Source organism: Equus asinus, chromosome 3 (genome assembly GCF_041296235.1).
Source record: "Equus asinus isolate D_3611 breed Donkey chromosome 3, EquAss-T2T_v2, whole genome shotgun sequence".
Taxonomy (NCBI): Eukaryota; Metazoa; Chordata; class Mammalia; order Perissodactyla; family Equidae; genus Equus; species Equus asinus.
The window spans coordinates 156,704,543-156,717,162 of NC_091792.1; the positions used below are offsets into that span (position 1 = coordinate 156,704,543).

Sequence of the window (12,620 nt, forward strand, 5' to 3'; positions counted from 1 at the left end):
GGTTTCCAGAAGTTTGGCCACCTGACCTGGACAGGTCCGTCATGTGGCCCCCAGGGCCAAGGCCAGCACAGGGGGCCTACGGGCATTGTCACAGAGCCCAGGTGCTCCTCAGCCAGGAGCCCCCCTCGGTTCTGGGTGTTTGCAGCTGACTGGGGGCGTGTTTGAGCCCCCATCAGCCACCAGCAGAGGGTGGGGGGACAGGAGTCTGCTGAAGAGTCCCCGTGAGGGAGACAGCTCCACATGAGCACTGTGCCAGGAGCCCGGGTGCAGAGACTGAGGCCAGGCCACCTGCGGGTGGGGAGGCAGATGGAATAGTACTGCGGGGCTGCTGCAGGGGGCTGAGTGAGCGCCCGGGGAGCGCCAGTGTGGTAGGACACCATGATGAAAGCCTCGGCTCCGCTAAGGACCACTGGTGCGGAAAGTCCCCAGGGAGGCAGGCCTGGGCTCCACGCTCACAGTGCGTGATTTTGCTTAGTAATGCGGGAGAGGGAGGGTGGGCACGTGCCCTGGTTCTTGGCAAATTGGAGGCGCTCCCCAGATGCCAGTGAAGGTCAGAGGTGACAGAAGGGGACCCTGGGCAGGCGGCCCGGCCCAGCGTCTCTGCGGGCAGTGCCTCCTTTCAGACGCGGCCTGCTTAGGGGCGGTCAGCTCAGTGCTGCAGAACATCCGAAAGTCCTTTTTGGGAAAGAGATTTAAACTATTCTGACAGGAAACAAACAAGGCTCTGTGTTTCGTTTCAGTTTTTGAAACTGTCAAAGCTTTACAGTTTGTCTTGTTAAAAGGCTTTTGCAAAAGAAAGAGAATGACTCATAGCACCTCCTGAACCTAAAAGCCGTTCCAGCTCCCAGCAGCCTCTCGGAGAGCAGAGGAGGGACGCGCGCCTGGGGGGCCTTCCACCCCAAGTGAAAGTGATGGGCTCTTTGTGAGCTCACCTGACCCCACAAGGCCGTTCCAGACTCCGAACACTTCTCTTCTCGAGCCTTTCATGACAAATGAAGCCCTCTTAAAAATAAATTTTGTAGGGGCTGGCCCTGTGGCTTAAGTGGTAAGTTTGCATGCTCCACTTTGGCGGCCTGGTGTTCGTGGGTTCAGGTCCTGGGCACGGACCTACACACCACTCATCAATCCATGCTGTGGCAGCATCCCATATAGAAAATAGAGGAGGATTGGCACAGATGTTAGTTAGCTCAGGGACAATCTTCCTCACCAAAAATAAATAATAATAATAACAAATAAATAAGTACATTTAGTAATATTTTAAAATCCTAATGTTTTTTACCTTAAATTATTAGCAAGCCCAACATGTGAACGTTTTCACTCATGTCAGCGGGACAGCTGGTGGTCTCAAGCCTGGCCAGAACCCCTTACTGGCCTTTCATGGAGCTGACTTCTTATTTTTTTCTTAATTTCCTTTTTTTTTCCTGCTCAAAGAAGAGTTTGTTTTAATTTGTTTGGACTTTCTCTCCAGAAAAGGTTTTCAGTCTTGCAGTTTGGCGAGGCCCCAAGAAGTAGGACCTGGGTGGAAACTGCAGGGGGCAGAGTTGGGACCCTAAAAGAGGAGACTGTGTGGTCATAGTGGCCCAGGAGCCTCAGTGTGTGGCAGAGGCCGGACTCCATTCACATCATGTTCTGGAAGCCTCATGGTCTTTTAAAGGTCCTCTCAATCATGTGGTTCTGTTGCTTTACAGGCGGAAAAAAAAGGGCCAGTGGTTTTCAGCATTAGGACAGCATTTCAGATTAATTATAAGGGGCCAGCTACTCGGGCATCTCCAGGCCAGCTCTCCAAGGCCGCTTGGTGCTGGTTTCGCACCGAGAGGATGATGCTGAGCAGTAGTGGTTCTGGGGGCGGCTTAGTCTGTCCACCTCCGCAGGAATTAGCTGAGCGGGCCGCGGCGGACACACCTGTGGACTCCTTCCGAGGCCGCTGATTTCAGCCGGCTGGTCCTGCTCTGTGCCCAAGGGCCCTCCCAGAGGAGGCCTGGAGCAAGTTCCTTTTCACAGATGCTGGTCTGCTCTCTGGCAAGCTGGCCGCCAGCTGGCTTACTCGTTTGTTCATTTTCTTGTTTGTCATAATACAGAGATTAAGTGGCCCGTGGCAGACATGTGAGGAATGCAGCTCTTCCTACACACGTGTGCACACATATAGACATGGGTGCACATACTCCTTCTTAAACATTTCAGTTCCTTTATCAGCCCATCCCTCTCATCTGTGGAAAACTCAATCTGTCAGTTGCTTCCAGGCATGCCAATCATCTTGAGTGGACAGCCAAGGCTCTTGGGCAGATGGTGGCCCCATCCCACGGTTGTCGCTCAGTTATGCTCACCCAGGATCCCTTCCCCTCCTTGGCCAGTCTTGTCTGCGCCCCTCTGAAAGAGCCTGTCCTGAGGGCATGGCGAGGCCGGTGCCGCCCACTTCGCCTGGGCACTGAGGGCTGGCTCCATCACAGCCCTTGCATGGGTTCTGGGCGTGAAGCTAGGCTTTCCTGCCCCCACACTTGGGCAGTTGCTCTGAGGACCCTCTCCCATGTGGTCTGGAACTTGCTACACTGTGCGAGGACTGGCCCCTCCAGCCTCTCTCGTCTCCCCCGAGCCCCGGCACGGCTGAAGCCCTCTGAGTTCACCAAGTCCTGGCAGGAGGTGGGGGACTGCCCTGGATGACAGAGTCCCCGCCCCCCTCCCCAGGCTGCTCCTCAACTCGCCTCCCGCAGCCCTTCATTCACGTTTGTGCTGTAAAGGCCAAGGGTTACTTGTGCCCTTTGCATTGGGTGCAGCCTGGGGCAGTGGGACCCACGGCAGGGAGGGGGCTGCCTTTGAACGTGGCCACGTAGGATTGTGTCTGTTCTGAGCAGTGTGGTGTGTGCGTGCGCACGTGTGCTTGGGGGTGGATGGTGGCAGGCAGCTGGTTCTCAGGGTCTCCTGCCACTAGCAAGGTATCTCCTCTGGCCCGTCACACTGGAATCATCTCGGCAGAGGCGTGCCGAGCCGCTGCTTTTCACACGTGTACCACACTCCCTGGAGTCCCTACTCCCACTGCCACTCCCGGGACTGGCATATCTGCCAGCCCTCCAGAGCCCAGTGGGCTTGTAGAGTAAGGGTTCCTCTCCCGCTTCATGGATGGGGAGCCGAGGCTCAGGAGGTGACATCCTTGCTGCAGGGCAGCCTAGCTCCCACACCAACAGCCCAGGGTTCTGTCATCTCTACCAGCGGGAGGGCAGAGGGGAGCCAGGTGGATTCCTCCAGGGACTTGAGGGCTTGCAAGGGGTGCTAGCACGCGGGAGCCTGGAAACCTGGCAGAAAGCTGGGAGTCGGGGACAGGCTCCAGGGGCCCAGAAGAGGGGGCGCCAGGACCTTCAGGATTGGGTGGAATCAACAGAAGGCTGGAAGCATGGAGAGGATGTCACCACATAGAGAGGGTGTTCCATGTGCAAGGAACCGCTCGGACAAAAGGCCCAGTGGTGGGAAAACGGCAGGAGTGAGTTGTCACTGCGCCCAGAGCTAGGGTCGTTGACATGGAGTGCTGAGATGACAGCTTGTAGGGCTCCTGTGCTGGCGTGTTTCCCATGCCCGTCTTCATCTCCACCCCCAGGTGGTGAAGTACCCCTTGCACGCCATCATGGAAATCAAAGAGTACCTGATCGACGTGGCCTCCCGTGCGGGCATGCACTGGCTGTCCACCATCGTGCCCACCCACCACATCAACGCCCTCATCTTCTTCTTCATCATCAGCAACCTGACCGTTGACTTCTTTGCCTTCTTCGTCCCCCTGGTCATCTTCTACCTGTCCTTCGTCTCCATGGTGATCTGCACCCTCAAGGTTTTCCAGGATGGCAAGGCCTGGGAGAGCTTCCGCACCCTCACGGGCCTGCTGCTGCGCTTCGAGCCCAACCTGGACGTGGAGCAGGCTGAGGTGAACTTCAGCTGGAACCACCTGGAGCCCTACGTCCACTTCCTGCTCTCCGTCGTCTTCGTCATCTTCTCCTTCCCCATCGCCAGCAAGGACTGCATCCCCTGCTCAGAGCTGGCCATCGTGTCCATCTTCTTCACCATCACCAGCTACCTGAGCCTGAGCACCTGTGCCGAGCCCTACACCAGGAGGGCCCTGCTGACCGAGGTGGCCGCCGGCCTGCTCTCCCTCCTGCCCACGGTGCCCTTGGACTGGCGCTGCCTGAAGCTCCTGGGTCAGCCCTTCGTCAGTGTGCCCCTCGGCCACTTCGCTGTCCTGCATGTCAGCATCCCCTGCCTGCTCTACGTCTACCTGCTATACCTGTTCTTCCGCATGGCCCGGCTGAGGCGCTTCAAGGGCACCTACTGCTACCTGGTTCCCTACCTGGTCTGCTTCATGTGGTGCGAGCTCTCCGTGGTCGTCCTGCTCGAGTCCACCGGCCTGGGGCTGGTCCGCGCCTCCATCGGCTATTTCCTCTTCCTCTTCGCTCTCCCGATCCTGGTGGCTGGCCTGGCCCTGATGGGCGTGGTGCAGTTCGCCCGCTGGTTTGTGTCCCTGGAGCTCACCAAGATCGTGGTCACCATGGTGGTCTGCAGTATCCCCCTGCTGTTGCGTTGGTGGACCAAGGCCAACTTGTCGGTGGTGGGGATGGTCAAGTCGCTGACGCGCAGCTCGCTCGTCAAGCTCATCCTGGTGTGGATCACGGCCATCGTGCTCTTCTGCTGGCTCTACGTGTACCGGTCAGAGGGCATGACGGTCTACAACTCCACGCTCAGCTGGCAGCAGTACGGCTTCCTGTGCGGGCCGCGCGCCTGGAAGGAGACCAACATGGCGCGCACCCAGATCCTGTGCAGCCACCTGGAGGGCCACAGGGTCACATGGACGGGCCGCTTCAAGTACGTCCGGGTGACGGATATCGACAACAGCGCCGAGTCGGCCATCAACATGCTCCCGTTCTTCATCAGCGACTGGATGCGCTGCCTGTACGGCGAGCCCTACCCCTCCTGCAGCCCCGGCAACGCCTCCACGGCCGAGGAGGAGCTCTGCCGCCTCCGGCTCCTGGCCAAGCACCCCTGCCACATGAAGAAGTTTGACCGCTACAAGTTCGAGATCACTGTGGGCATGCCATACAGAGGCGCCAATGGCAGCCGCAGCCCGGAGGAGGACGACGTCACCAAGGACATCGTGCTGCGGGCCAGCAGCGAGTTCAAGAACGTGCTGCTCAACCTGCGCCAGGGCAGCCTCATCGAGTTCAGCACCATTCTCGAGGGCCGCCTGGGCAGCAAGTGGCCCGTCTTCGAGCTGAAGGCCATCAGCTGCCTCAACTGCATGGCTGAGCTCTTGCCGGCCAGGCGGCACGTGAAGATCGAGCACGACTGGCGCAGCACGGTGCACAGTGCCGTCAAGTTTGCCTTCGACTTCTTCTTCTTCCCCTTCCTGTCGGCAGTGTGATCGCGGCCCTGCTGAGGGGCCTTTCCTTCGTGTGGCCACCCAGCCAGACGGCACAGTACTAACACTAAGTGTGCATGCGTGTGTGTGCTCCATTTGCAAATGCCGAGCTCTGGAGGCCTCTGTGTGCGTGTGGTCTGCTCACACTTCTGTGAGTGGCCTGCTTTAACTCTGTCTCCTTTGGATGCCAGCAGGGCTGGAAATTGCATGCACGGTCTTGACCCACAATCCCGACCTTTAGAGTGGGCTGGCATGCCAGGCTAGACTGGGATTCCTGTGTCCTGAAAAGCACTTTACAGATGGTGTCCTCCCTCCCACCCCACCTCCCAGCACCCATGGCCCCTTATTTACTTTGTGTTGGATTTGTTTTTTAAAGAACCAAATGTGTTGCTTTGTAAACTCCGTGACAGCTCTTCTTATTTATTTGGTGGCTGCTAAGCCTTGACAACTGTTTGCCGATCCTGGGGGCTGCGCAAGGCTGCCTGAGCTCTGTCATGTGGTCAGGGCCCTGCCGGATTCCATCCATCGGGGCCAGAGAAGCGGCAGCCCCAGCACAGCGTGCCCATGCTGAGCTCTGGGTCTGTAGCCCACCTCTTGGCTCTCCTATCCAGTGGAGAGCCAGAGGGGAGTTTCTGAGGGTCTTGCCGGAATCCACCGGGACCGGGAAATATTAAGACCCCGGGGCATCCCTTCCCTGTCCTTAGAAAGCTTGCCCGAGTTCTGTCCCGGAGCGGAAAGCCAAGGTCCTAAAGCAGCCGAAATAAAACCTTTGATGCGATTACTGTCCTTTTCCTCTTTATTTAAAAGTCTCTTCTACATGCATGAGAATCAGCAGGTGTCTACACTTGCTCTGAACTAGACCCAGGTGCGGTGTGAGTTGCAAAGAGCAGAACTGCCCTTCTCGGGAGCTGACAGCCCGCCTGCCAGTGAGCAGACCCCGGCACCACCTCCAGGCCGGGGCCCCCCAGGGCCGGCTGCGACCACCCGGTGTCCACTCAGCTCTCCCTGGGTGAGAAGCCGTGTGGTCACAGTTATTTGTGCACCTTGCGTCACTGATGCAGCAGCGCATAGTGGGCCTTCATGCTTGGTAGCTGCCCCCGTTCAGCCATGTGCTTGTGAAACCATATCCCATGTTCAGTGGCAGACGATGGTACTTCCATAGAATTAGAATGAGAACTTGAGCCATTTAGGGTCCCTCGGCGGGGGATATGTGTCTGTCTGAGTCCCCCAGGTCTTTGGTTTCTTCTCTGACATTGAGGACAAAACTGGCACCCCACATCCCCCTCTCTGATCCCACAGATTTGTGAGCCATGAAATGCATTCACACTTCCACTTCGCCTCCCAGATGCACCCCTGATTGTCTGGGGGCGGGGGGTGGTGTCCAGTGGGGAATGGGGAGCCACTGCTGCTTTCCAAGGGAACACAGATGACCTCGTCCGATCCTCACTGTGTGACAACCCTGATCCACAGAAGAGAAGACTGAGGCTCAGGGAGGAGGTCATGCCCCATGTTAGCAGCAGAGGCAGGATTGGACTGAGATCTGCCTGGCCCCTGGGCCACCACCCTGCTTGGCTCCCCGGCAGAGCCCCCTCCTTAGTGCAGGGGCAGTGTGGCCTCATGAGGGTGGCCCCAGACTGGGTATTGCCCCAGTTCTATGGCCTCCATCACAAAGCCCTGTGTGACCAGGAGCCCTTCAGCCCCTGTTATCGGCCTCAGTGTCCCCATCCGTAAAACGAGAAGTCTGGGCCAGGCCAGTGGTTTCTAAAACTTCTTAACAGTGAAACCTTTTCTAAGAAACTAAATGTACAGAACTCCAGTCTGAAGTGAAGACGAGTGTTATTTGTAAGTCCACGTGTAACATACACAGCAGGTGAGAACAAGGGGCCAGCTGCTGGGTCTGAACCCACTTCTGGGCCTTCCCAGCTGTGTGACCTTGGGCAAGGTCATGGTTTCCTCTTCTGGCCTCAGTTTCCTCTTCTGTAAATTGGGGATATAACAGGACCTGCCTCATGGGTTTTCTTTTTTTTAGGGTTAAACGAGTTAATTTTCTTGTGGTTAGAATAGTCAGGCCCTAGGAAATGCTCAGTAAACATTTGTGAATTTTTTAAAAGGAGTTAAACATTCATGGAGCTTGAGAACCAATTAAGAACCTTCAGACAGTCCCTCACGAGGCAAACTGTCCCTTCTGGCTTTTTTTTTCTTTTTTTTTTTTTTTGAGAAAGATTAGCACTGAGCTAACATCTGCTGCCAATATTTCTCTTTTTGCTGAGGAAGACTGGCCCTGAGCTAACATCCGTGCCATCTTCCTGTACTTTATATGTGGGACGCCTGCCACAGCATAGTTTGCCAAGTGGTGCCATGTCCGCACCCAGGATCCGAACCTGTGAAACCCAGGCCGCTGGAGCAGAACATGCGCACTTAACCGCTGTGCCACCGGGCCGGCCCCTCTTCTGGCTTTTTAAAAAGTTAAACTTTGTGAAAATAACCACATTTAGACTGGTGCTGACTGGAGTGGCTTAATCCAGACAGGGGCTGGGGGCTGATGATGCTGTCTGCCCCCCCGCCTCACCCCCACGCCCTGGGACTCACGTCCTGCCTCCCTCCCTGTGTCACGGGTTCAATTCCTCATGATGACATGTCCAGAAAAGCTTGGCCAATACCTGTGACTTACCATCTAAAACATTCTTTGTTTAACTTAATTAATGAGCCTTGAATGCATTCGTTGCCGCCCTTGAGCAAATATTTATTGCACTATGATGCTGAGCAGACGCTGTAATCCCACAGTTGGAGTCAAACCCAGGGCCCGCCCCAAGGAAAATCGCACAAGTCAGACGTGAGTAGCCCTGGTTCAGAGTCAAAAGTGTGGGAGCCCAGAGAGCGGGGACCTTCCAGCCTGTGGTAGGAGATGGGGGCAGGAAGGCTGCTGGGAGGGTGGGGGGTTTGCCCCATTTTGACAGCAAGGGGAGCAGTTGGTTTGGAGAGGTCAGAGGAAGACTAGTCCACACTCGGGGCACCCTGGAAGGCCTCAGGCATGGCCCAGGATGCCAGGGCTTCCCGAGGAGAGAGCTTACGGTCAAGAGGCCAGATTGGAACTGGGCCTCCGTTCCGCAGGCAGTTGGGAGCCCCTCCTGGCCCCGAAGCCAGGGCCCCGCTAAGAAAAAGTGAAAAGCTGTCCATTCCCTTCCCAGCAGGCCTGGTGGCTACAGCCCTGGAGTGCTGGAGACCAGCTCTGGACAGCTTCCACGAGGCGGAAAACATCAGAATGCCCTTGGCCCTTGTGGTCCCGAGGCTCCATGACGTGCTCGCCATCCTCCTTTCCTGTTGATAAACAGGCCGCTGCCTGCGGGCCCAGGACCAGGTGTGAGACACATGGAGGGGTGGATGGAGGTCAGACTGTTGGGGGCAAAGGCTCCTGCTTCCCCGAGCTGACCCCGCCTCTGCCAGGAGAAAGAGACTCAGATTTCAGAGCTCTGCTGTGGGTCTGGCACTTTGTTTACGTGAGGTCATTTGGTCCTCGTAACCAGGTCCCACGCCTCCCCCTCTCCACATTTGACATATGAGAATGCTTAAAAGTTCATGTTTACCTTGTGTGGACTTGCTCAAAGTCACATGGCTAGGAGGTGGCAGAGCTGGGATGGGAACCAAATCTTGTTCTTTTTATCGGGCCATGAAGAAATCACCATTTTTCTGGGTCTTAAATTCCCTTTTCAAAACACTGCACAGAGGGGCTGTCCCTCAGATCTTCCAGGAAAGGCCATGCCGGCCGTAGGGGCAGCCCTCAACACCACGTCTGGGCACCTCGTTGCTGGGCCTTCATCCCCGGGGGCTGTGGGAGCACGGGGGCGGGGCTGTGTGATCTGCGGAGGGTGGGGTCTCCTGGAGCTTCCATGAGGCAATAGTAGCATTTGAGCTGCTCAGGAAAGACCCAACTGGGTGGCGCCATCTTGAGCACCTGGAGAGGGTGTGGCGCCAGTTTCCAAGGCAGCATGGTGAGACCCCCTCTTGCCCACGCCCCAGAGGGGCATTCTTCACGGAGCCTGCACTGACCATTCTCTGGGGGGCGTTGAAAACAGTCAGAAAGACCACCCTGCCTCCTTCTGGACACGCTGCTAGAGACCGATTACTCGATGTTCAATTTTCCACATGCTTTTCCGTTTTTTGAACTCAGTTCCTACATCCTGATCCCACATCATGTGCCCACACTCCCAGGTGGCAGAACCCAGATTTCTTCAGTTGCCTGTTTCAAAGTTGCCCACCAAGCAGAACCTCATCTTTCTCGAATCTGCCCTCAGATGACAGAATCCTTTAACCATCCCAACTCCTGAGCCACCTGTTTGGGTGTCAGAGTGAAACAAATACCAGCTTTCTGTGCCATCACAGTCTCATGGGGAAGCCTGGGGAGAGCACACTTTGACAGGCACAGTCTCCATCTGGTGACCAGGGCTTCTTATTCATGGTGAAAAAAATTAATACTCATTCGTTCAGCAAATATTGAGCCCCTACTGTGTGCTTCGCTCTTCCCCAGCACAGGGGATGCAGCAGTGAACAGAACAGTCCCTGCACTGGCGGGGGTGATGTTCCCTGAGGGGAGAGGGACCGTCAGCCAATAAATAAAGGGACATAATGGCAGGTAGAATAAAGTGTGACAATCGCCTACCGTGAGCGTCTTAGATGCTTCTGTCCAATTGGCCAGCATTCATGGAGTCCTACTGTGTGCTGGGGCTTAACATGTTTTTTTTTCCTTTAATCATCACAGCAGCCATTGCAAGAGAGACATTTCCATCCTGAGGATGTGGCAGGCAGAATAACGGCCCCCCAAGGATGCCCATGTCCTAATCCCCTAAACAAGGCAAAAGGGACTTTGCAGATGGGGGACATCAAGGGTTTTGAGATGGGAGATTATCCTGGATTATCCAGATGGGCCCCATGTAATCACAAGGGTCCTTATAAGAGAGAGGCGGGAGGGTCAGAGTCAGAGATTCAAGAGGCGACGCTGCTGGCTCTGAAGATGGAGGAAGGGGCCATGAGCCAAGGGATGCAGGTGGCCTCTAGAAACGGGAGAAGGCAGGGAATGGCTTCTCCTCTAGAGCCTCTAGAACCAGCCCTGCTGACGTCTTGATTCTAGCCCAGTGAGACCCATTCCAGCCTTCCCACCTCCAGAACCGGAAGATAATAAACTTGTGTCGTTTTAGGCCACTAAGTTTGTGGTGATCTGTTAGAGCAGCCACGGGAGCTCACACGGAGCAGAAACAGGTCCAGAGAGGTTAGTGCTCTGGCCCGGCTCACACAGCTTAGTCCTGATGGAGTTGGGATTCAAGCCGCGCTGCCGCCCTGCTGGCCCCTACGCCCGTGGTCTCCTCCCAGCGACGCGGAGCAGTGTAAAGTTGAAAGTTCTTCCCGTGTAGTTGAAGCTGAAGTGCACATATGTAGCAATACGGATGGGCCAGGAGGGAAGCATCTGTGCTCTGTCATTGTGCTGTCAGTGCCGTCGAGTGGATTCAGACTCCCAGCGCCCTGGGGACAGCAGAGGGGAGCCCTGCCGGTCTTTTTCACGCCATCCTCTCCCCTTCCGGCACCGTATCAGTGCTCCGCTGCTATTCATAGGGTTTCCATGGCCAGTTTTTCTGGAAATGGGTGGCCAGCTCCTTCTTCCTAGTCTGTCTAGTCCAGAAGCTCCACTGAGACCTGTCCACCATGGGGGACCCTGCTGGTGTTTGAAATCCCGGTGGCGTAGCTTTCAGCATCACAGCAACACACAGCTGCCACAGTGTGACACTGACAGATGGGAGGTGTGGTCCCCTGACTGCGAGACAAACCCAAGCCGCAGAGGTAAGAGCGCCAGAGCTTACCCACCAGACCACCAGGCTGGCACTCCTGCTGCACACGGGCCTATTTTGTCAGGGGACAGAAGAGCTCTGTGTTCTGATGACAGGTGCCCCTGGAAGCAGGAAGTTCTCAGGGACCTCGAGCCCCTTCTGGAAGCAGGGGCAGGATAGGCATGTCAGTTAGATACAGTAGTTACTTTTTAGAAAGGAATGAAAAGAATGGATAAGGATGTTCTTAAAAGGGTACTCAACCACATTTTTCATAATTAAATGTTGGGATAAAAAGTACCGCAGAGTCATTACCTATTTGTACCACCCAAAATGTCAAGTGTCCTTGGGAACTTGCTTAAGTCACCTCTTAAAAATAATCTAAGCCTAAATCTGCCGCCCTTGCTGTGGGCGCAGTCTCCAGGGGGACCTGACTTCCCACCTGCACCTGCCGGGCCGTCTCCTCAGCCAGTGTCTCCGGGTGGACTTTCGTCCCTTCCAATGCTCCGGCCCAAACCTGCGCCACAACTTGCCGTGGGTTCCCGTCACTCACCTGGGCCGGGCAGACGGCAGCCAGACTGGGGTACCACACAGCGTCACGGTCAGTCTGGTGTACAGGGCAGAGCTCCCTCCCCCAGGCCCCCAGCCACGGCTCGCTGCTCCTTTAGGGTCCTGGCGGAGGGGAGCTTGCCCCAGCCCTGTGCTCGTCTCCCCCCACAGGCTGCACGTTTGTCCCTGCCATTGAGGACCACCTGCCACAACTAGCTCGACGCCCTAAAGACACTGCAGGTTCTTTCGCTGCCCACTTTCTTGTCCTTTTCGATCTTCCTTCTTATCCAGCTTGCAGGCCGAGTACTCGGTAACACCCTAAATACCTGGGTGGCAAAACACCACCCCTGGGTGAGCCCCGCCGTCCACGCTCTGCTCGCCCTCTTGCCTCTGCCTCCCCGGCGCTGCATCCCTGCAGCTCTTCTCCCAGCACCGGCCTTATCCCAGCCCCAGCGTTCAGGGCTGCTGACCACCCCGGGTGGGGGAGCCCCAGGACAGGGGAATCTGGTGGTCGTTAGCTCCTCAGCCCAGGGACACTGTTCAGGCCTTGGCTCACATCCTAATCTCTGTTTCTTCTTGAACCCAGGACTCTACTTTTCTTTGTAACTCTCGCCCGCCTCCACCATTCAGTCCCTGGGGATTTCCTCCCCCGTGGTGTGCCCAAGGGCTCATCTCCCCAGTTCCCCTTGCTTGTTGCTCTGACATGACAGGCCCAGGCTCTTTGATGGTGACCGGTCTCCCCAAGCAGGAGTCACAGGGTGTCAGATGTGGGCCAAGGACAGGGCTCGGGTCCCCAGATCCGGGCACCTGCTACCCCACTGCCTAGCTCCTGAGACCCCACACCCAGTGCCTCTTGGAAATGCATG

General features: G+C 56.4%; 1 protein-coding gene across 3 annotated transcripts in view; it reads left to right on the forward strand.

The window, feature by feature from the left end:
- WFS1 (wolframin ER transmembrane glycoprotein) overlaps positions 1–6,168 on the forward strand; it is a 39,123-nt gene extending 32,955 nt beyond the window's left edge. For all 3 annotated transcript variants that reach the window (XM_070506266.1, XM_070506267.1, XM_044767857.2), the window contains exon 8: positions 3,587–6,168. In XM_070506266.1, coding sequence (XP_070362367.1) covers positions 3,587–5,395 — 1,809 coding nt within the window. In that variant the 3' untranslated portion in view covers positions 5,396–6,168. The remainder of the gene's footprint in view (positions 1–3,586) is intronic.
- The last annotated feature ends 6,452 nt before the right edge of the window (positions 6,169–12,620 follow it).